The following is a 21,115-nucleotide window of genomic DNA, read 5'->3' as shown; positions in this document are numbered from 1 at the left end:
GAGTTTAACTCAGGAGTAACGTACTGGGAGCTCCACATGACAGGACCCCTAAGCCACACCCTCCAATTCAGCTTTCATCAGTAAGGCTGACCATTTGATCCACGTCTGACTCTTGTATCTATCTCTCTCTCAGGCAGGGCTAAATTTGACAAGAAAGGGCTATTAATTACTAGAACCTGAAAACGCCAACATGATCATTAACTCTATTTTATATATGAGGGAATGGAGGCTTCTACAGGTTACAGAGGTTAAGTTTCCTTCCTAAAAAGCGGCAATATCACCATTCGAAACCGCTGCCTCACAACAAGAGAAAAATAAGTTCCAAAACTGGTATTGCATTAAGCTTAAGCTGAAATTCCAAAAAGTAAAGAGCAGTTAATGCTAAAACAGGTCATTTGTTCTATCATTTGCTGCTGTAAATTATATTCAGTTAGCATTAAGAAATTAAAATCTAAAAAACACATATAATCATCAGATTGATAGTTCTCTAATATAATAGACAAATCCATATTGAGCACCTGCTATGTGCCAGGCACTGCTCCAGGCACTAGACAGTGGAAAAAAGAAAAAAAAAAACAAAGTCCCTGCTCTCATGGAGATTACACTTTAGTGTGAGAGAAACAGACAATAAACAAATAAATGTATAATGTCAAAATGTACAAAAGAATGTAAGGTGGATATTTTAAAAAAATAAGACTGACGAAGAGCAAAATGATAGGAGGCTCTATTTTGGGGATGGGGAGACCAGAGCAGGCCTCCTTCAGAAGGCCTTGAGCAGAGAGCTACAGCAAGTGAAGGGGTGAGCTGGACAGACATCTGGGGAGCAGGGACATCAGGGCAAAGGCCCCGGGTGGGAACGTGCTCACAGTATTCAAGCAATTGTGAGAAGGCCAGTGGAGACAAAGTAGAGGAGAAAAAAACGGTAGGACATGAGGTTAGAGAGGTCGGCAGGGCCGAATCATGGCGGGACCTGGGGGTCCATTCCAAATGACAAGAGGATTCCCCACAGCGGTCTGAGCAGGGCCGGGGCATACGATTTACACTAAATGCCTACCATCACTTCCTTTACAAGATTAAAGTTATGTGATAATTTTTTGTTTCTTCTTCACCTACAAGCAGAGAAATCAAGGAAGAGTGGAGTTTTCCCTGTTATTCTCAGGAACATGAAGTAGGGCTTCTAAAAGGAGGAAGGAAAAAGGGGAGTGTCTGCTCTATTAACCATGACCCTCGCTGGCAGGGGCTCAGGACCTCTGAGCACGAGGCAGGCAGATGGCACCAGCAAGGTGTGCAGGCAGCAGACACCCGTCTCCAGCATCCCTAACAGCACCAGCCGACCCGCCAGTGGTCTGGTTCCTCTTCACGGTGAGTCTAACTCTCTCAACGCTAAACCAATTGGAATGGGAACCAAGCCTGCAAGGAGAACTGGTGAGCAAATGCTCTGAATAGGCTGAGCATAAATCCTGCTGGTAGACTTCCAGATGGTTCGGAGTCTTAAAATGAATGTAATGTTATTTTTCTAAAAATTAGAAATATAATCATCATGAACTTGTATGCAATGCAAACATCTGACAAATGCCTGCAGAGAGAGGGCACCAGCATTGGAGAGAAGGAAGATCCCTCTAGTGGGGGAAATAACCTAGTAAACAGACACAGAAACAGAGCAGAAGACGCCCAGAGGCAAGGGATAAAAGGAGGACACGCCTCTAAGGCATAATCTCAATCCTTTCAGCACTTGGTAAAGGCAGTGGGGAAAGCACAGCCACTGGACCAGAGCTGACACCACCCAAGCTGGGGAGTTCCGGTAACTTTCTGACTCATAAAACATTCAAGTACTGAAGAACAAGGCAGTGTAACTTCTAAAGGGTGCAAGTATGAAGAAATAAAAAGTGAAAACAACTTAAAATATTAAAGGAGAAAACAAACTGTAATAAATTAAAAACAAAAGCAAAAGTTCTAATAATTGTTTCAAAACCAGTGATTCTGCATATTGTTTCAGACTCAGGAAACTTCTTTTCCTAAGGAAATAAACAGGTATATGCACCAAACAAATATATAAAGAAATTTACGGCAATATCATGATAGCAAAAAATTGTACACAACAGAGGAATAATTAACGATGATATATCCAAATGATGGAACATTATATTGGTTTTGAAAATCAATTTAATTAAATTGGAAGTGACTCTCAAAGTGTTACGTAAAAACAAAAGGTTACAAAGATCTTACATTCAGTATGCAGGCAATTTTGTTTAAATATACACACTAAAAAGAAAGGTAGCAAAAGTTGAAGAACCATGAGTGATTTTTAAATTTTCATCTTATACCTTTCTGTGTTTTATAAATTTTATACAATGAATATATATTACTTTTAAAATCAGATAGAAAACACACAAACTATATTCAGTTCCCTATTAGGATACAAAATACATTAGTGAAAACACACGAAATTGGAATTGCACAAATGTAAAACGCATCTACATGTTATAAGAATCAGCTCCTAATGAGCAAAAAACGAAACAAAACAAAAAACCCTAATTTCGCCAACTTTTCAAGTTATAGATGAACTAAAGTTTGGTTTCACCCTGTTATTCAGCCCAAATCCATGATTTTGCTTTGCTCTGGATCTTGGTCTGTAAAAGGACAAAAAGGCCTAATGCCTTTTTCCTGGCCATTTCTAGCATCCTTGAATTTCACACTTGTCTCAATTTTATCACTTGAGATAGACTAATCTATCATTTCTTTTTTTTTTTAAATTGAAGTACAGTTGACTTACAATATTACATTACTTTCAGGTATACAACATAGTGATTCAATATTTTTATAGATTATACTCCATCTAAAGTTATTATAAAATATTGGCTATATTTCCTATGCTGTACAATATATCCTTGTAGATTATTCATTTTATACATAGTAGTTTGTACCTCTTAATCCCCTATCCCTATCTTGCCCCTCCCCACTTCCCTCTCCAGACTGGTAACCACTAGTCTGTTCCCTAGATCTGTAAATTTCTTTATATTCATTCCTTTCATTTTTCAGATTCCACATATAGGTGATAACATACAGCATTTGTCATTCTCTGTTAGACTTATTCCAACAAGCATAATGCCCTCCAGGTCTATCCATATTGTTGCAAATGGCAAAATTTCATTCCTGTATACACACACAAACACACACACACATATATATCCTCTTCTTTATTCATTCACCTGTTGATGGACACTTAGGTTGCTTCCATATCGTCATTGCTGTAAAACATGCTGCTATGAACGTTGGGGTGCACATATCTTTTCCAATTAGTGTTTCTGTTTTCTTCAGATATATACCCAGGAGTGCAAGTGCTGAGTCATATGGTAGTTCTATTTTTAGTTTTTTGAGGAACCACCATACTGTTCTCCACAGTGGCTGCACCAACTTACATTCCCACTAACAGCGTAGGAGGGTTCCCTTTTCTCCACATCCTCACCAACATTTGTTATTTGTGGTCTTTTTGATGATGGCCATTCTGACAGGTGCGAGGTGGTAACACCGTGGTTTTGACTTGCATTTCCCTGGTGATTAGCGATCTTGAGCATCTTTTCATGTGCCTGTTGGCCATCTGTATGTTGTCTTCAGAAAAATGTCTATTCAGGTCTTCTGCTCATTGTTTAATTGGGTTGTTTCGTTTTTTAATATTGAGCTATATGAGCTGTTTATATATTTTGGATACTAATCCCTTATTTGTCAGATCACTTGCAAATACCTTCTCCCATTCAGTAGGTTATCTTTTTGTTTTGTCAATAGTTTCCTTTGCTGTGCAAAAGATTTTAAGTTTAATTAGGTGTCATTTGTTTATTTTTGCATTGTTTACTTTGCCTTCAGAGACAGATCCAAAAAAAGATTATGACGATATATGTCAAAGAGTGTTCTGCTTATGTTTTCATCTAGGATTTTAATGGTTTCCAGTCTTACATTTAGGTCTTTAATCCTACTGTCATTTCTGATCAGCAAAATAAAACCAGTAATATAAACAGTGCATGTCACTCATATCTATTGTTCATAAATGAATATTAACTTTCAAATATATGTATATAGATAAGAATTCTACATTTAAATTGGTGTGAAATCACCTTGTGTGCCTATATATTAATATTCTATCAGTTAAGATATGAATATGTGCTTGTTATCATGAGAATAAAATGCTGTTATAACTGATGAGTATGAAACTATTAACAGGAAAGCAAATGAGTTAACGTGAGAGTTGAGAAAGGGTTCATTTATATGACAGCTTTAGGAAGAACATTATATTCACTGAGGAAAATTCTTATAAAATTTTTTGGAAGTCAATAAGAGATAATATGATTTTATCATTCTATTATACTTATAAAATTGTTTAGTGTACTAAAATAAAACAAAATAACCTTTAAGAACCATATTTGATTTTTAGTTATTTAGTTTTAAATCATGAAAAAATGACCTTTTTTAATGAAAAAGCTCTATTTGGGAATTCTATACATCTTATGCAAATGAATTAAAAGCAGAATAATTAGCTCTGCCATCTCAATTTCACAAGGAGAAAGAATGCTAAACTCACAAACAATAATATCCATAATGAATCATACATACGTAATAAAAATATATAAGAAGTATGGAAAAAAAGGAAAGTGTTAAAGAGAATTGGGGTTCCCAAAACATGTTTTATTCTCACTAATTAAACCTGAGATCAATAGTCTTCATAAGAATATTTTAAAGAGAAAAACAAATACCATATGCTAACACATATATACGGAATCTAAGGAAAAAAAGGGTTCTGAAGAACCTAGGGGCAGGACAGGAATAAAGACGCAGATGTAGAGAATGGACTTGAGGACACGGGGAGGGGGCACAGTAAGCTGGGACAAAATGAGAGAGTGGCATGGACTTATATACACTACCAAATGTAAAACAGATAGCTAGTGGGAAGCAGCTGCATAGCACAGGGAGATCAGCTCGGTGATTTGTGACCACCTAGAGGGGTGGGATAGGGAGGGTGGGAGGGAGATGCAAGAGGGAGGAGATATGGGGATATATGTATATGTATAGCTGATTCACTTTGTTATAAAGCAAACACCATTGTAAACACACCATTGTAAAGCAATTATACTCCAATAAAGATGTTTAAAAAAAAAGAATGTTTTAAGAAGAGAATTCCTATTGTTTTGAATCTACAAAGAAACAACTGTTTGCAGAATGATTACAGGACACCATCAACCATTTTCAGGAGTTGAAGACAAAGAAATTTCTGAGATTTGTCTGGATAATATTCAGCTTTAACTCACTATTGATTTTAACACTCAGCCATCAGACATTTGACCAAAATTGTGATTTGATGGACCCCTATTTAAAGGCAACCTTAGATAACACATTTCCAGCATTTCATCCACGTTCTTCAGTGATGCTCTTTTTCTCACGCCTGAACACAATAAACCATGAGTACCAGGAGTCCACTGAGCCTAAAGAAGTGGTATTCGGGGTATGCCTAGTGGTTTCTATCAGTGTCTCAAATATCATTGTCTCAAAGAACATGCCTATTACCAAATCAGCAATTTTATTTTTATTTTTAGTACATACTAGCAAATAATAGAGGCAAAAAGCAATAAATCTTCAAACAAGTATGCAATGCTCTAAAGAGGGCAACCCTTGGAAACCAGACTTTCAGGCGCAGGGCTACCCATCCCAGGACAGCTAGAAACGTTCACTCATGAGCCCCTGCATTCCAAAGTAGAAGATTTAGGGGTAGCGATACCTAATTTACTAAAGTGCACTTGTTCATAAGCCAACCATGTGAAAACAGACGGAATGTCTCCAACAATCCAAAAGGTGACCATGAAGAAGTGGGCTTATTCAGACCACTTCCGGATTGTTCCAGAAAGTCTGTAAGCACCAAGATGACAAACCTTCTAACCATGACAGCTACCCAGAAATGGCCTTGGCTGCCCTAGAGAAGGGAGCAAGCTCTCCAGCACAGATGTGTTCACACAGAAGCCAGAAGGCCATTCACCAGAGACTCCCATGAGGATTTCGTTTCACACAAGCAGTTCACACCAAAGGTGCTATGACCATGATCGCTGACATTTACAGAGTGCTTCCTACCCACGAGGCTCAGCAATGCAGATAAAGCAAGGTTCAGGCCACTCACACAGAACCACAGCTCAAATCTAAGCTCATTCCTGAACCCACGGTCTTAACTGCTAGACTCTTAACACACGAAACCTGTTTGCTTTTCAATCAGCTGCATCAGACCCTGCCCATCTCCCCTCTAGTCTCTGCAGCTCGAGGGCTCACGAAAAGCCTGGCTATCAATCAATACTTATTCAAAGGGCGAGCCTGCCCTGCTTTCCATTTTCCTTGCTTCCTTAACTACAAGTCGCACTTCTGCTCTGGGATGCCAGGAAATTTTATCCTTCAAGATTCTGGCTCAGACGTTACCTTGCCCTGACCAATCCAAGCCTGAGTTACGGCTGTTTTTCCCTAGATGATGCCAGCATGGTGGGGCCTGCCCTGCCCTCCCACAGACGAGCTACATTTACTAGCCCTCACCCCACCCATATCCTTGCTGTGACCTGTGGCCATGTGACAGAGTTCTGGCAAAAGGAAGCACGGTCAAAGTAACGCGTATGTGCCACTTCTGGCCCACACCTGCATCTGCAAGGGTTCTTTCCCCCCTTGTCTGCTGGAGGACTGGAACCCTCTAAGTTCTCAAGGTCTGGCTGCCAGACCAGCAGCAGTAACATCACCTGGGAACCTGTCACACTTGCAAACTCGGACTTAACTGAATCAGAAACTCTGGTCATAGGGCCCAGCAACCTGTGTTTTAACCAGTGTTACAGGGAATTCTCATGCAAACTCATGCTTAAGGACCACTGCCCTCAACAAACCAGCCTCAACTGCAATCAGGCAATAAGGCCCCAGGTAGCAGAACAATGTGTTGGAAGGAACACTGGTCTCTGTAGGACCAGGTGAAGTGGAACTATCCACCAATCTGGACCATTTGCATCAAAACTTATGTGAGAAAACAAGTAGTCTATTACCTTTAAAGGCCCTGACTGGGCTTCCCTGGTGGCGCAGTGGTTGAGAGTCCGCCTGCTGATGCAGGGGACACGGGTTCGTGCCCCGGTCTGGGAGGATCCCACATGCCGCAGAGCGGCTGGGCCCGTGAGCCATGGCCGCTGAGCCTGCGCGTCCGGAGCCTGTGCTCCGCAACGGGAGAGGCCACAACAGTGAGAGGCCCGCGTACCGCAAAAAAAAAAAGAAAAAGGCCCTGACTTATTGTTGGGACTCCCTGCAGCAGCTTTCTCCAAGCTAGGTCCAGCATCTCTCTTCTGACACAGCTTTACATGCTGTGCAGATGTATCAGTGTTTCTCTTCCGTCTAGACTAGAAGCTCAGGAGCCAGACGAGCTCTCACTCACCTTTGCATCTCTCCAGGGCCTAGAAAACCCCTGGCCCATACCAGGTGCTCAACGAACAACAATACCTACGTACCCCTTTCCGTCTTTACTGCCAAAATGGTATTTCGTAATCTCTAAAATGATACCAATAAGCCAGCAACTTCCTTCTATAAAAATGTTCTAAAAGCAACCACACGCGCTATAGACTAAAACTTTCCTACTCTGCGATTCTCAGAATGAGGTCACTTTGTCAAAGGTCTCACTTCGGCACTGCTACTGCCTCGTTTCCTTGGGTCCCAGTGTGACAGAAGGCTCTTGATTTCGATCCAGTCCATCTTCCCTGATATATACCTTATCCTAATACACATTGGTGTTCCCTTGCTGTACCTTGCCCTCCTGCTCACTGTTTACTGTCCAGCATAAAGATAGCTAATCTCCTTGTTACCCACGGTACTAGCCTAGCCAGGGCGCTGGTCTGTACTGACATTCGCCTTCATTTTACAAGAGCTGAAAGGTGCATTTACCAAATCTGGAGTTAGGGACAAAATGGGCAAAAGCAATTTAATAGTTTCATTATTTTCCAGAGGTTCCTGCTTTCAATAAAATCAATATAAAAAGGAAAACAATCCAAGACCAGCCTTCTGGCACTATTCTAATCTATTTTGTCTTTGCTGAAATGGTCCCAACATCCTTTTTGTCTTGAATATTCCGAGCAGGATTTTTTTCTAAATCGACTCACACGTTTCCTACCAAATGCCACATTCCTAACAAAGTTACTGCATCAATCATTTCATAGTCCTATGTGCTAAAACTGAGCCTGTGCCAAAAACCTACCTGGAACAGCATATTTATTTCCCCATTAATTTATATTCCCTATACCTTAAAAAAGAACTCTAACTCTTTAGAAATGAATCCTTCCAATCCATATGGGAAAGTGTAACAATACCCAATGATACCGACAATACCCAAAAATTCTGTTCTTTGATTTTGACTAGTTTATCAGAATTTCCATTCAAATCTAACGGAAGGCTGAAGCTCAGTGTTGTGATGCCAAATATACCAAGACTTTCCTTTACTATGTGGCTTTTAAAATATTTTCCAAGAACAAAAGGAGAAGACGTAACTAGCCTCATACTACAGGAAAGCTACAGGGACCGCATAGAAGGATGATAATCTTAGACTGAGGACGCGTAGCCATCCCCAAAGATACTAAGCACCAGCCAAAGGGTACTTCTACCTTGTCCTCTTGGCTCTACTCAGACACCAAAAATCTTCGTCACTTCTCTCCTTGGTAAGCAGCTAACGTGAACAGCTGTGCCAGCCCCAGTATTAGAAAAGGCACCCTAACACTTGCAGTGAAACACACTGTAGATTAAACTTAAACTCCAAAGCCTGAATAGTTATCACAAGATAAAATATGCTGGCCAAAATTCAAGGTACACTTTAAAAACCTGAAAAATTGGTAGGGGCTTATTGGGCAATCAAGACCTTTCCAAGAGACTTTATTCTCTACTAGCTAGACATTTTTTTTTTTAACATCACACCCATAAGATAGCCTTGACCACTTAGGCCAGTTAATAACTGAAATGCTGGATCTGCAAAAAGAACAAAATGATAGCGGTGTGAAAGTCCAACCTTCCCACTTTAATGGGATATTAACTTTCAAGATTATTTCTAAGGTGTGACCTTCTCCAAATGACTAGAACTAGTCAGACAAAATTTAACCTGAAATCCTGCTGGCCAGTTTAAGGACGAAATTACTAAGTGATGAAATACAAGAATTACATCTTCAACAATCCCGTGACATGGTTCCCAAGCCTTCTGCAGCCCTGACTGCCCTGCTATGGTTATAATTGGGTCTGTCAAGGTTCCTCTGACATCTCAGAAGAGCACAGTGTTCTTCAGATTGGATCGACCACCACCAACTATAACAGAAACTGCTACCTACTTCCTGATGGCCAATAAGCTAAATCTGGCCTAGCTATGTTGTTTGGGCTCAAAAAACAGAAGACTTAAGAAAACTTCAGCCAAAATTTTAAAAATCACAAATTTTCACCAAAAAATCCAGAATTCTAGCTTCCTTTGAAAAATCAGCTTTGGTAACCATCAGCAAATGTGGGGCGGGGGGTGGCTTTCCTTTTAGCCTGGGCATGGGATTTCCATATGGTCATGCTGTCTATATCTCAAAAAATGGCTGCATCTACATTCATATCCATTCATGTTCCTTGCCCGGCAACCTCTAGACATGTGAATTTGGAATTTATGTTGGCATTAGCTACTTCACCTAAGCCATGACCTCATCAAGTAACAACACCTTACAGTAAACAGAAACTCCCACGGTTTATTCTTAAAATTTAATCCTGGTCTCAGGCAAGTCTCCTTCTATACAGTTAACTTCGAGAACTTCACTGCAAGTGTTTACATTTATCTTTGAAATTTGATGTTGTTAAATTAGATACATTCAACTCAATCACTATTTATTGTGCACCCAGAGGAGGAGCGGTTTTGAAACTAGTGGTTTTGCAAAAGGCAGAGCCTCTCTCTCCAGTTTTAACAAGGTAAGGATCACCTGAATGTCTTTCATATGCTTAGTTTTACCTATAATCTACCTTCAAAAAGAAACTGAAAGGATTCAGAATTTTTTGTTTGTATAAGCTGGGAGCTATTTATTTTAAAATAACATGTAACCGAGTAACTTAAATATGTCTAAAAGTATATATTGACTACAACTCTGACTTTCTACAGATATCTAGCTTGGCACAGAAAACCTCTAAAAACTAAAAAAGTTTCTATGGGATTATGGATTAAAACAGAAAGTATGTGGCATCTCTGTCCGATGCCGAGACAGGAGCAAGGCAAGCTGGTCAGAGGCCCAGAAGTTCACGGAAGAGGGAGGTCCATCTAGTTGGCAACTGGGCTGCCCCTGGCTTCCTCACTCCACAAGGACACAGGCCGCCCGGGGAGGATCCCCTGATTACACCTGCTGCCGGCCAAAAGCCAGGCTTCCCCGGACTGGCCGGATGGGGGACAAGGGGGTGGAGGGGTAATATGGGCAAGGAGCCCTCTTGCAGGGCCCCGCCCACAGGGCTGTAAGGACAGCCCTTTGTTCTTTCTGGAGAAAGACAGTTCTGCACTCTGAAGGCTTTTTTTCTCAATAGCTTGATAACAATGCTGATAGAGCTTCTGTTTCCAGTCACCCCTTATCACCCAACAGTGTAATGACAGTATAATCGTCTAGCTGGGGATACTGGTACCTCTCACAGTTATCTTCATTTCCCTTTGAATCATCAGTCAGATTCCTCCAAAATTCTTCCATGCTTTTAAGTAACCCTCCTGAGGAAAATAAAAGTCAGCCAGAAAGGTTTGCACAGCTTCCTTCTAACCCACGGAGATGTCCTGTGCAGCCCTTTACGTGAACACTCACATCAGAGGCCCCCCGTAACTCTCGCGGCTGTGCAGCTAGGAGGAAGCACAGCAGTGCCCACACGGAGGGACCGAGTCACAGTGACCCGACCCCGATCTGCGGAGCTCGGCCAGCTGGGGAGCCCAAGGAGCTGCAGAGACAAGGCAGCACCCCATCCAGGGAGGGGACGCCACTGCCGTCATGACCCCACGACCAGCCTTCCAGCCGGGGAGGGTGTGGGTGTCAACGAAAGACGCTGGAAAAGTGAAGTGTACCCGGGAAAAGGATCCCTGAGAGCCCCTGGCGCAGGGCTGCTCAGAAGCTGGGCACGGGTACCACCCCGGCCGGGAGCCTCTGCCTGGCCGCCCGGCCAACTCCTCTGGTAGCTGCTGCCTTGAAAAGTGTGAGAACCACTGCTTAAAGTGGTTTAACCACTGCAGCAGCCACCTTCTCCTCTGCATCCCGCACGGCCAGCACGCTGTCCGGCACACGCCCGACACTCCAATGCCTGCAAAATGCATCACGGCAAACGGGCACTGCACACCCGGATGCCCCCGAGGGACGTACACACAGTGTCCTCCACAAGCCCTGGAAAAGCAGCTCGGCAGCTGCAACACCCAGCACGGCCTGAGCTCTGCGTGCTCGGCCCTCTGCCGGCAGGGCCCCTGATGCCAACCTCAGCCGTGTGGGAGGGGCCCTCACTCGCCCCAGGATACAGACCGGGAACCTGCCACTTAGGAGAGCGCAGTCAGCGCCTGGACCGCCCCACTCATCAGTGACGAGCGAACTTTAGCCGGTCTGTGCTCCCCGCGCGCGAGCTGCCCACTCCAGACGCGCTCTGTGCCCACGGCGGTCCTGAGTGCGAGCGAGGCAAACCTGCGAGCGAGGCCCTGTGCCTGCGGGGTTTACACCCTGGCAGGGAGGCGCGCGAAGTAAGCAAAAGAAATGAAGTGCCGCAGGTGCCATCAGAGCAGGGAAAGCCGAGGCAACTCCCCCGAGGCCCCGACTGACAAGGGCAAGGGCGGCCAAATCACCGCCAGTCAGCGGGGGCTCTCGGACCACCACCTCCGAGAGCGAGGAGAATGCACACCCTTGACAGGCAGCTGTGGAAAGGGGCAAAGACCCCCAGCATGTACCCCTAACCCCCCTCCTGAAAAAGCCAGACCGAGGCGATGCTGGGCTTTTGCTTGGAAGACACAGGAGAGGCTGGGGGAGCCCAGAGCCAAGGGCAGAGGTTGAGCAGGACGGCTATCTGTCTGTCTTCTCTTCGAGCTGCTTCTGCAGCGCCAGCCTCCCTGCAGAACCTCGGCAGAGGTTCGAGGAACAGCTCCTCGAAGGGGCTCCGCCGGGGATGCCCACAGCCTCAGGCAGCAGCATATACTTACCTACCGCTTGTGCCCGCATTAGACGCGCACAAGTGGCCCCATGGGGAGTGACGCGCCCCTGGAAGGGATGGGGCGGATCTTTAAAAGCTTCATCCAGGAGGCATAAGCTTTAGCGGAGTGTTGCAGAAGATGGGTTTGCTGACCCAAAGGAGTGTGGAGGGGATTCCAGGCAGAGGAAATCTTTTGATCAAAGGCATGGAGTTAAAAGATAAGAAAAGGAACTTAACTGGTTCTGCAGGTCCCTCGGGCAGCAGACCAGGACTGCACTTCCAGCCCAGCCACTGCCACGTGCATGGGGGCTTCTGGCAATTTCCTGCTCCTCCGGGGAGAGAGTGTGGGTGTGTGAGGGGTGGCCAAAGTAGGGGCAGGGCCCGAATAACAGAAAGGAGCTGGCAGCCATATGCGGGAGGTTCTAGGCCTCTCCTGTGGGCCAGGGGTTCCCAGAGGTAAAGCAGGCCTGAGAATGGGTGGGGCAGGGCCTCTCACAGGGCAGGCCTCTCAGCCCAGAAGGACCCCAAAGTTAGACTTCTGACATTTTCTACACATGAGGTTACACAGGCAGTCACTAGAGATACAATGACAGGACTGGAAGGGGACATGGACATCATTCAACTGAAAACTGGGGGCCACACTGCCTAGTGTGCACTTACGAATTTTATTCTTCCCGTATATTGTGACTATATTGTCAACAGCACAATTACACTGCGTGACCTTTTGGAGATTACAAGTTAATCGGTTAAATGCAAACATTTAAAAAATGCATCACACTTTGATAACCTTTTAGTAATATGAAGAACCTTAAAAAAATGTGGCCAGGTAGCTCTCTACCTCTGATGGTAGGAGAAGGTGGGTAAGAGTGAGCCTGCTTAAAAATGTAGGTTCCCTGGCCCTCACTGGGTAGCTCTGGGTAGAGCCTGGGAATATATAACAACAATCCCACATGATTTTTGATACAAGTGGTCTCACAGCCATACTTGGAAAAGCACTGCAAAGGGCAGCAGGGAAGCTGGGAAGAGGTTTAAGCAAGAAGTAACTAATCAGTATTACACAGTCTGCGCTGGATGTGGCTATTAGTGTTGCAGGCAGAAGCCTGATTATAATGGTTGTAAGAGTGAGCAGAGATTAGCAAGATTCAACTGTTCTTTCAAAACGTGTGACTGAGAAGAAAGAGACAGAATAAGGATGTGCCTTAAGGGCCTGACAAAAGGTTTTTTATTTGTATTCATCACGGAGAGAGATGAGTAACACTGTAAAGGACATATCAGTAATCACAGTGTCCTGCACAGGATTTCCACGCCCTCCAGACCCACTCTCCACTTTACTCTGGGCCCCCAAAGTATCAACTTGCCCTCTGAAGGAGGCACCAGCAGGAAAGAGAGGATGGGAGGGAGTGGGGTATTCATCATCCCTCACCCCCTCCCTCAAGGCCACCGCGGGCTGGATGGGTCCCTCGCTGGGGGCCACAGCTGCTCCTGGCGGGAGCCCCTACAGCTGCCCTCGTGGGGTTCTGATCCCCTTGGGGCTCTACCCTTCCTTCCTGTGGCCCCTCCAGGCCTAGAGGAGCTGGTCCTGGGAGACCACCCGATTCCTTGCTGATTTCCCTAAACCTGCCCATATCTTAGTAAATGGTTCTTAAAGTCTCCTTGGTTACCTAGTTCAATCTGTCTCCTACCAGAACCCTGCCAGATACATACAACATTAAGCAGAGTATAAATGCCAGAACGGTGCCAAATCCAAAATGCTACTGTGGTTCAAATACAACAGCAGTCACATCAGATGGGATTCAGGAGAAGATTCATCTGCAGGGTGCACTGGATGCGGGCTTGGAGGAACCGTGAGGATTCTGATAAGCAAAGGAGGAGGGCACATCCTTGCCGCCTATTCAGATCTCCTGAATCCGAATTCTATCTTTCCACACATCAGCTATCCCTCCCCTTTTCCAAACCCTACACATTTACCAAAGCAGGACCCATGTCATTCGTAAAATCATTAAATGATCACTCTGCTGGGGGCCCCGTTTACAGCTTGTTTTATTTTAAAGAAGTCTTGCCAAGTTCTATCATCGTAGACTCCCACCTGTTAAATCGACTGCAGGCCAAAGCTGTGTGTGAGCTGTTTTGATTACTTCCCTGGAAAGTCAGCCCTGATGGGCCACAGTAAACAGAGACTAGGGTTATTTGTACCTATCGAGGCAGTAATAACACAGGAAGCATTTTTAAAGCAGGGGACAAAGAACTGTTGAACAGTGAGGAAGCAGAAAAACCACTTTTGACTCCAAATTCAAAATGAGATTTTAATCCTAGTTTAATCACTGTGTGGGGAACAGGACTGAACCTGAGCCTGATATCTCCCTTCCTAAAAAGGAAGTCCTAGAGATTTAAAATGGAATATATGTGAACAGATGTTAACTTCCCAAAGAAAAATAGAAGACAAGTTCCAAATATCTCATAATTTGTAAAGAAGAAAGGAACGTGCAGCAGATGTATACCAGGAGCCAGGTACTCTACATAGATTATGTATTTTAATCTCCACAATAATCTACAAATAGCTACTATTTATTATCTTTATTTTATAGGTGAGGAAACTGGGCCTTAAAGAAATAAACAGTAATTTGCCAACGAGCACAAGGCTGGCAGAATCTGGTTCCAAGCCAGTCATCACCACGGCATGACTACTTCCTACCGATGAAGGGAAACAGACACAGGGAAACCGACATGGACTACAATTTAGGGCACGCGGTCCTTTGCCTCACTGCCTCAGATTAACCACAGAGGCGGTTTCAACTTCAAAATTTATTAGTCCATTTTCCTCCCCTGAGTTCATATTTATATTCCCTCCAACTCAGTCCAAAAAGAATTTGAGGCAGCTTGATGAAACAAACACAGAATCATGGAATTTTAAAACTAAGTGCAACACACATTTTACACAGGGGGAAACTCATTTATGTAAAGTGACATTTCTAAAATTAGTTAACTGACAGGGCCCAAAATACAGATTCAAGATTCTCAGGCCCATATGCCTTCCTGATGAAAAGGAATCTTCCACGGCAGATTGCCTCAGTATGGCAGGGCTCTCAGGATGAAGGCTGAGGCTCATAACGGCTGTAAAAGTAGACAGGTGCGACAAATGAGTTAAATATTTATGTCCAAAACCTAAAGCGTTCAAATGGCAACTTGAAGATAAAATGGGCCTTTGATTTTCTTGTTTGGTTGCCATTCACCTTCTTCTCCTAAAGTCATCATCTTCAAAAGGCTCAAAACTGAGAACGTCATTTATTTCTTCATCTATAAAACGGGGTTCATCACAGCACAGAATTGTAAGAGGATTAAAGCAGTTAATGTTCTAAACTATGCTTTTCCCTAATACATTATTTCACTTCATTGGTTGTTTACATGGCATGGGGCGGGGGAGAATATACAGCGACCCGTCAATCGACGAAATGACCAAAAAGAAGGAAACAAGGATTCTCCCTCTGTACACACATGGCTTTCCCCACTCCAACCATCACCACCAGCACTTCAGTGTTGGGAAAGCTCTTCCTCTCCACCCTGCCCTCCAAAAATACACTGGCAACCTGCATCTAAAACACGGATCTGGGCTTCCCTGGTGGCGCAGTGGTTGGGAGTCCGCCTGCCGATGCAGGGGACACGGGTTCGTGCCCCGGTCCGGGAAGATCCCGCGTGCTGCGGAGCGGCTGGGCCCGTGAGCCGTGGCCGCTGGGCCTGCGCGTCCGGAGCCTGTGCTCCGCAACGGGAGAGGCCACAGCAGTGAGAGGCCCGCGTACCGCAAAAAAATAAAAATAAAAAAAATAAAACACGGATCTGTCAAAATGATTTGCCCCGTGTTCAGAATAGAAATCAAAATGGACCTTTTACTCAAATGCTTAATACCATATGTACATACGTACCTGAAGCTAAAACACTTCAGGACTTGAATTTTATCTGACTTCATAAGGTGTTGTGAGGACGCAGGAAAATAATATGACGCATGTGAAAGAGATCTGAAAACTGTAAGATGGGACCCGTGATGATTATTACCTGACCTGGCAGGATTGCTTACAACGGCTGGTCCTCCTCCTCCTCCTCCAAACCTTTCCGAATATCTCGAGTCTCCCTCTTGCCCCCTCTCCCCACCCCAAAAAGTTCAGCACGTCATCTCTAAAACAAGGACCCTGTCCCCAAACAGGACTGTTCCATGAGGTCAGTCTCATTCCTCACTGGCTGTCGGCCAAGTATGCCATCCTGGACATCACGTCACCAGGGAATCTTACTCCAATTTCATAGTAATTACAGCATCAAGGGAAATAAGGAAAGAAACATGGCTTAAAAGGAAAGGAAAGGAAGGGTAAAGAGAGGGAGGAAGACGAGGGCTAGAGGGCCCCTCTGTCTGATAACTCAGAAGTGAGGGAAGTCAAATGCCATAGAACATATACGTTCAGGTTAAAAAACAAAAACAAAAAAACCTCTTAAGAAAATTGGTTGATCTGGACACAATTATTCTGCCTTGTTTGGTATTCATGTTGGGGTTTTTAAAAAATTCACCACATAGCCAACTAATAAAGAATACGATTCTGTTCAATGACATCTGATGTCCTCTCGACAGCACGTTTGGCCGTTGTCTCTCCCTCAGCCCAAATCCCCACAGGTATTCCTTTAACGATAACTAACCGCCCTAGAAATAAAGTCGCCTGGAATGCAAGGCCTAGAAAGGGGAAACATCAGATGCTAAATATTTCCCATCTTAAAGCATCATCGAACCTCACTCAATACCAGATTTTATATTTTATTTAAATGTAAGACCTACTGAACAAATACTACGGTTACCTCAAGGTCACTCTGGAATTCTCAGAAAAGATGAGAGAATCCAGGAGCCTAAGGCAGGCAAGATCTTTTGTCCCTGTTGCTTGCCTGGTCTTTACTGCAACATACTTCCTCCTTTCTCTCCTACCTGACCCTGCAACCTGCATTCTTCTACTCCATACATACCAGTACTTTCTATCATTTCATAAATTCCACACTCACTGTAGTAAAAAAGTTTAACTGTTTTCTGGCTCTAAGGTCCTTCTCTTCCTCTGACATCAAATAACTGCTTTTGTAATTTCCTAAATTTTCAAAACACTGTTAATTAGCATATACCAAGTTAACACACTAAAAAGTTATATTTTTACACTTTTCATCTCCTGATTTGTCTTTTTCCTGTTGAATCACACTATTTGATTACAACTAATTCTTAGGCTTTCTCTCAACTGGGACCCAGTTATTTACATGTTACCAAAATTATTTTCTATTTTGCTCAACTTCAAAATAATGGCTCAGTGACTACTTATTCATCCAATTTTACTAAATGAGTTTTCAGTTATTCCAAGTGCCTTATCGGCAAAAAAGTCGATTCTTCGGTGCTTCAGAGAAAGTTTATTATTACCATAAAAAGTTAAGGCTGGTGTGGTATTAATCCAATATTCTTAAGACTTGCTAAGAGAAAACAACCCAAAATACAAGTGGCTATGCAAATTCAGAATGGTCTCAAGAGAACAAAGGTGTCCAAGGCACCAAATCAAAACCTGTAGATAATAAAGGAGGAAAGTCAAAATTTTAAGTCCTGTCCCCTTCCCTGATTCTCCTGCTTATGTCAGCACTAAAAAGAACTTGCTCCGGATTGCTGAGATTTTTAAATGAGTTTATTATATTAAATCACTTTTAAAGTCACAGGCATTATATAAATTAGAAGGCATGAGCACAGTAGAGAAAATATTTCATCGTGATAGGGAGAGAGAAAATGAAACAGAGAGGAAGAGGGAGAAAGAGAGCATAATCCTGTTCCCTAAAATAAGTGAAAAGCTATAGGCCTATCTCTCTTGCTGTCATTGGCAAAACAATTTTTAAACAGATACCTACCCTGCATTTGCTGATACCCTGGCAGCAACCTACTTAAGTCAAGGAGGGTTGTAATACACTAAAAGGCCATACACTGTGCTTCACTTCAGAAAAGTGAGAATTCTCCACAGGACTGAGAAGACGAAAAACCATAAGTTCTGATCAGTTTATTAATAAACAGAGAAGACTACTTTCTTATAGTATGCAATTAACTTCACTAGTGGCACTTGAATCTATCAGCAAGATTCACATTATAACTGTAGTTCAAGATGTATGGGGGATAGGTGTTTACTAAGAACCAACAGCTATTACTGAGCTATAAGTAAGGAATTCAGATCTGAACAGAGGTAGAATTTTTTTATACTCATTGAACATACTTCTATTTTACTTTTTAAAACACTGAAGCGCAAAGCACTTAGTGTCATAACGTTAGACACAGGGGTTGTTTCCCATCTTGCTGCTATGAAACGGAGTCTGGACACAGAGGAATCCAGTATTATAAATGAAATCCCTGATGACATCAATGACAGCAACACATTCGGGCGGGCAGTGAACCCGGATCCCTTGGAAAGTGCAAACACTTCTACATCAAGTCCACCTGAAATAATTTTCAGCAAAATTTTCAGTGAACTACCTCTACCCTGGGGCTAAAGCAATGATCTCTGCACCACCAACTACCCTAAATGTCACTCTGACAAATACTCCCAAACTTTCTTTTCTGAATAAAAATGGCGCTGCTTTTCCCACACAATCCTGTTTATATCTCAGTAACCCTTAGGCCCTTCATGCAAACTCAAAGTGAGGACTTAAATGTCACTCTTCCCTATACTGTGTCAAATGCTTTTTTGGGGGGGAGGGGGCGGGGCGGAGGCGTTTCCATCTACAAGGTTGCCACTTTCTCCGCTAAACACCCTGGGATCATTAACTCAGTTTGCCTTTTCTTCCTAACCCCCGCCTGCCTTGCCCCAAACTGTTGCCTCTCTCTCTTGCATACGCCGCACTTCCACGCAAACTGTCCCAAAGAGCCAGTCGCTGACCCCTGAGCTGGCCTCCTCCACGCCACACACGTCGTGTCCAGCGCACCCTCCACCTAGGCACGTCCATCCTTTCCCCGTGGAGTATCGGGTGCCACGCGCGCAGGGCACAGACACCCCGGCTCCCCCAAAGCACAGCCTTTCCACGCACTGTCTACACCCGTGCCCACACGCGCTGGAAGCGGCTTCGGGACTCCGATCGCCGACTACGCGGTGCACGCACGCCCCGGGTCGGGCGCTGCTGTGGCAGGGAGCAGGGCCAAGCATGCACGCGCGCACGTCGGTGCCCGGAGCCCCCCCAGGCTGCCCGAGCGGGGTGGGGGCTGGGTGGGCAGCTGCGGGCGGGGGGACAGCGGGCGCCAGGCAGCGGGCGGACAATAACAAGCGGGTCGCCTCCTCCCTTCGCCCCCGCCCCAGCCCGCGCCCCGGGTCCCGGGTCCCGGCTTCCGCGCGGATGGCACACGGCCGCGGAGGGGGCGGTGAGGGCGCGGTGCCAGCGGGGCAGCCTCGGGTACCTGGTCGATGGGCAGCTGCACGGCGTTGCTGAGGGGCTGCAGCAGGGTGGAGCCCGTGGTGCTGGTAGTGGCCATGGCCTGCCTGGCGCTCCGGCCGCCCGCGCCGCTCGCCCGCGACTGAGCCGGGCGACGCCGAGGACGGGGAAGCGACCGGCGCGCCTGCCCCCTGGCCGCCCGCGGTCGGAGCGCGCGGGGCGGGGCCGGGGAGGGGCCGGGGGCGGTGACCCGCTCGGCCCTCCTTCCGCGCCCCCACGCCCCCGCCGCGCCCCCGCGTCTCCGCGTCCCCGCCCGCGCCCCCGACCGCCCGCGCCCGCCCCGCCCCCTGACTTCCAGCAGCTTCCAACAGCCCCCTCCCCACCTCGCGCGCCCTCGCACCAGACAGCCCCGCGGCCCAATCGCGGAGCGGCGCCCCGACGCCCGCAGCCAATCAGAGGGCGCCGGCCGCGCCCCGCCCCCATCCCAGGCCCAGGCCCGGGGGACGAGGGGCTGTCTGGCCACAGTGGGCGGGCGGGTCGCGGGTATCGCTCTTCGGTGGCAGCGGGGAGATCTCCGCCTCCTCATCCCTTTATTCCTCCTCCCTGCCCGAAGTCGGCGGCCAGCCCACCCCTCTCTAGGAGGAGCGGTGGACGACAAAGGGGAACGGGTTGGCTGCCAGACGAACGGGCGACGTGCGGGGCGCCGTCGAGCCAACGCTGGGGGAAATTGGGAACAAAGCTGGGGGCCGGGAGGAGGAGGGCAACAAACCAAAAAAGTGACCTAGATAAGAAGTCCCTTTGTCTTCAGGATTGCTATGGAAAAGCGCAAACTTGAGTCCAGTTCCGGTTGTGTGTGCCTTTCGGTCACTCTCAAGCCCACCTGGGCCTGGCGGGCTGCGACCGGTCCAGTTCGACGCCGCGATGGCGCCCCGCCCCAGGGAGGGAGGCAGTTCTCACCTGTGCCTGCGGCGTGTGTGCGTGTGTGTGTGTCCTCAACTGCCCGGCCTCTGCCGTCTTCCTCAGAACGAAGGCTCTTTCTCAGCAACTCGTCACCCCTGAGTCGCCAGCTCCCCCAGACTCTTCCATTGTGCTGTTTCCACGTACCTTCGGTGTATGGTGGTGTGTGTGTTATGTGTGTGTCACATCTATTTGTCGAAGCTCCGTGAAAATGAGCCATTTGAGTTCCTTGAAAATGGAAGCGTCGACTTTGTGGAGAAGATTTCAGACGAGGAGGAATGCTGGAGGAGAGCATCAGGAGAGCTCAAAATCCAAGGAGTTAAGCGTGTGAAATTTTTGGTAGAAATAACTAATGGTTAATGAGAGTTCAGCCGCATGCTTTAATTGCTGCGTTAAAAGTGTAATAAATCATTTAATCCCCACACCAACCACATGAGGGTGGTACTGCCACCACCCTCAACCAAAGAAACTGAGTCACAGAGAAGTAACTTGCCCAAGAGAGCACAGCTAATAAATAGAGACAGGACTGGGATCCAAGGTATGTGCCTTCAGAGTTTCGCTTAAT

General features: G+C 45.7%; 1 protein-coding gene across 2 annotated transcripts in view; it reads right to left on the bottom strand.

The window, feature by feature from the left end:
• The window catches only part of MBOAT2 (membrane bound glycerophospholipid O-acyltransferase 2), a 107,756-nt gene extending 88,009 nt beyond the window's left edge, over positions 1-19,747 (bottom strand). For both annotated transcript variants that reach the window (XM_081255114.1, XM_081255115.1), the window contains exon 1: positions 19,619-19,747. In XM_081255114.1, coding sequence (XP_081111240.1) covers positions 19,619-19,693 — 75 coding nt within the window. In that variant the 5' untranslated portion in view covers positions 19,694-19,747. The remainder of the gene's footprint in view (positions 1-19,618) is intronic.
• Positions 19,748-21,115: the final 1,368 nt, after the last annotated feature.

The sequence above is a fragment of the Mesoplodon bidens genome (assembly GCF_964165515.1).
Source record: "Mesoplodon bidens genome assembly, chromosome: 14".
NCBI classification, from domain to species: domain Eukaryota; kingdom Metazoa; phylum Chordata; class Mammalia; order Artiodactyla; family Ziphiidae; genus Mesoplodon; species Mesoplodon bidens.
This window is presented reverse-complemented; position numbering and strand designations above follow the sequence as displayed.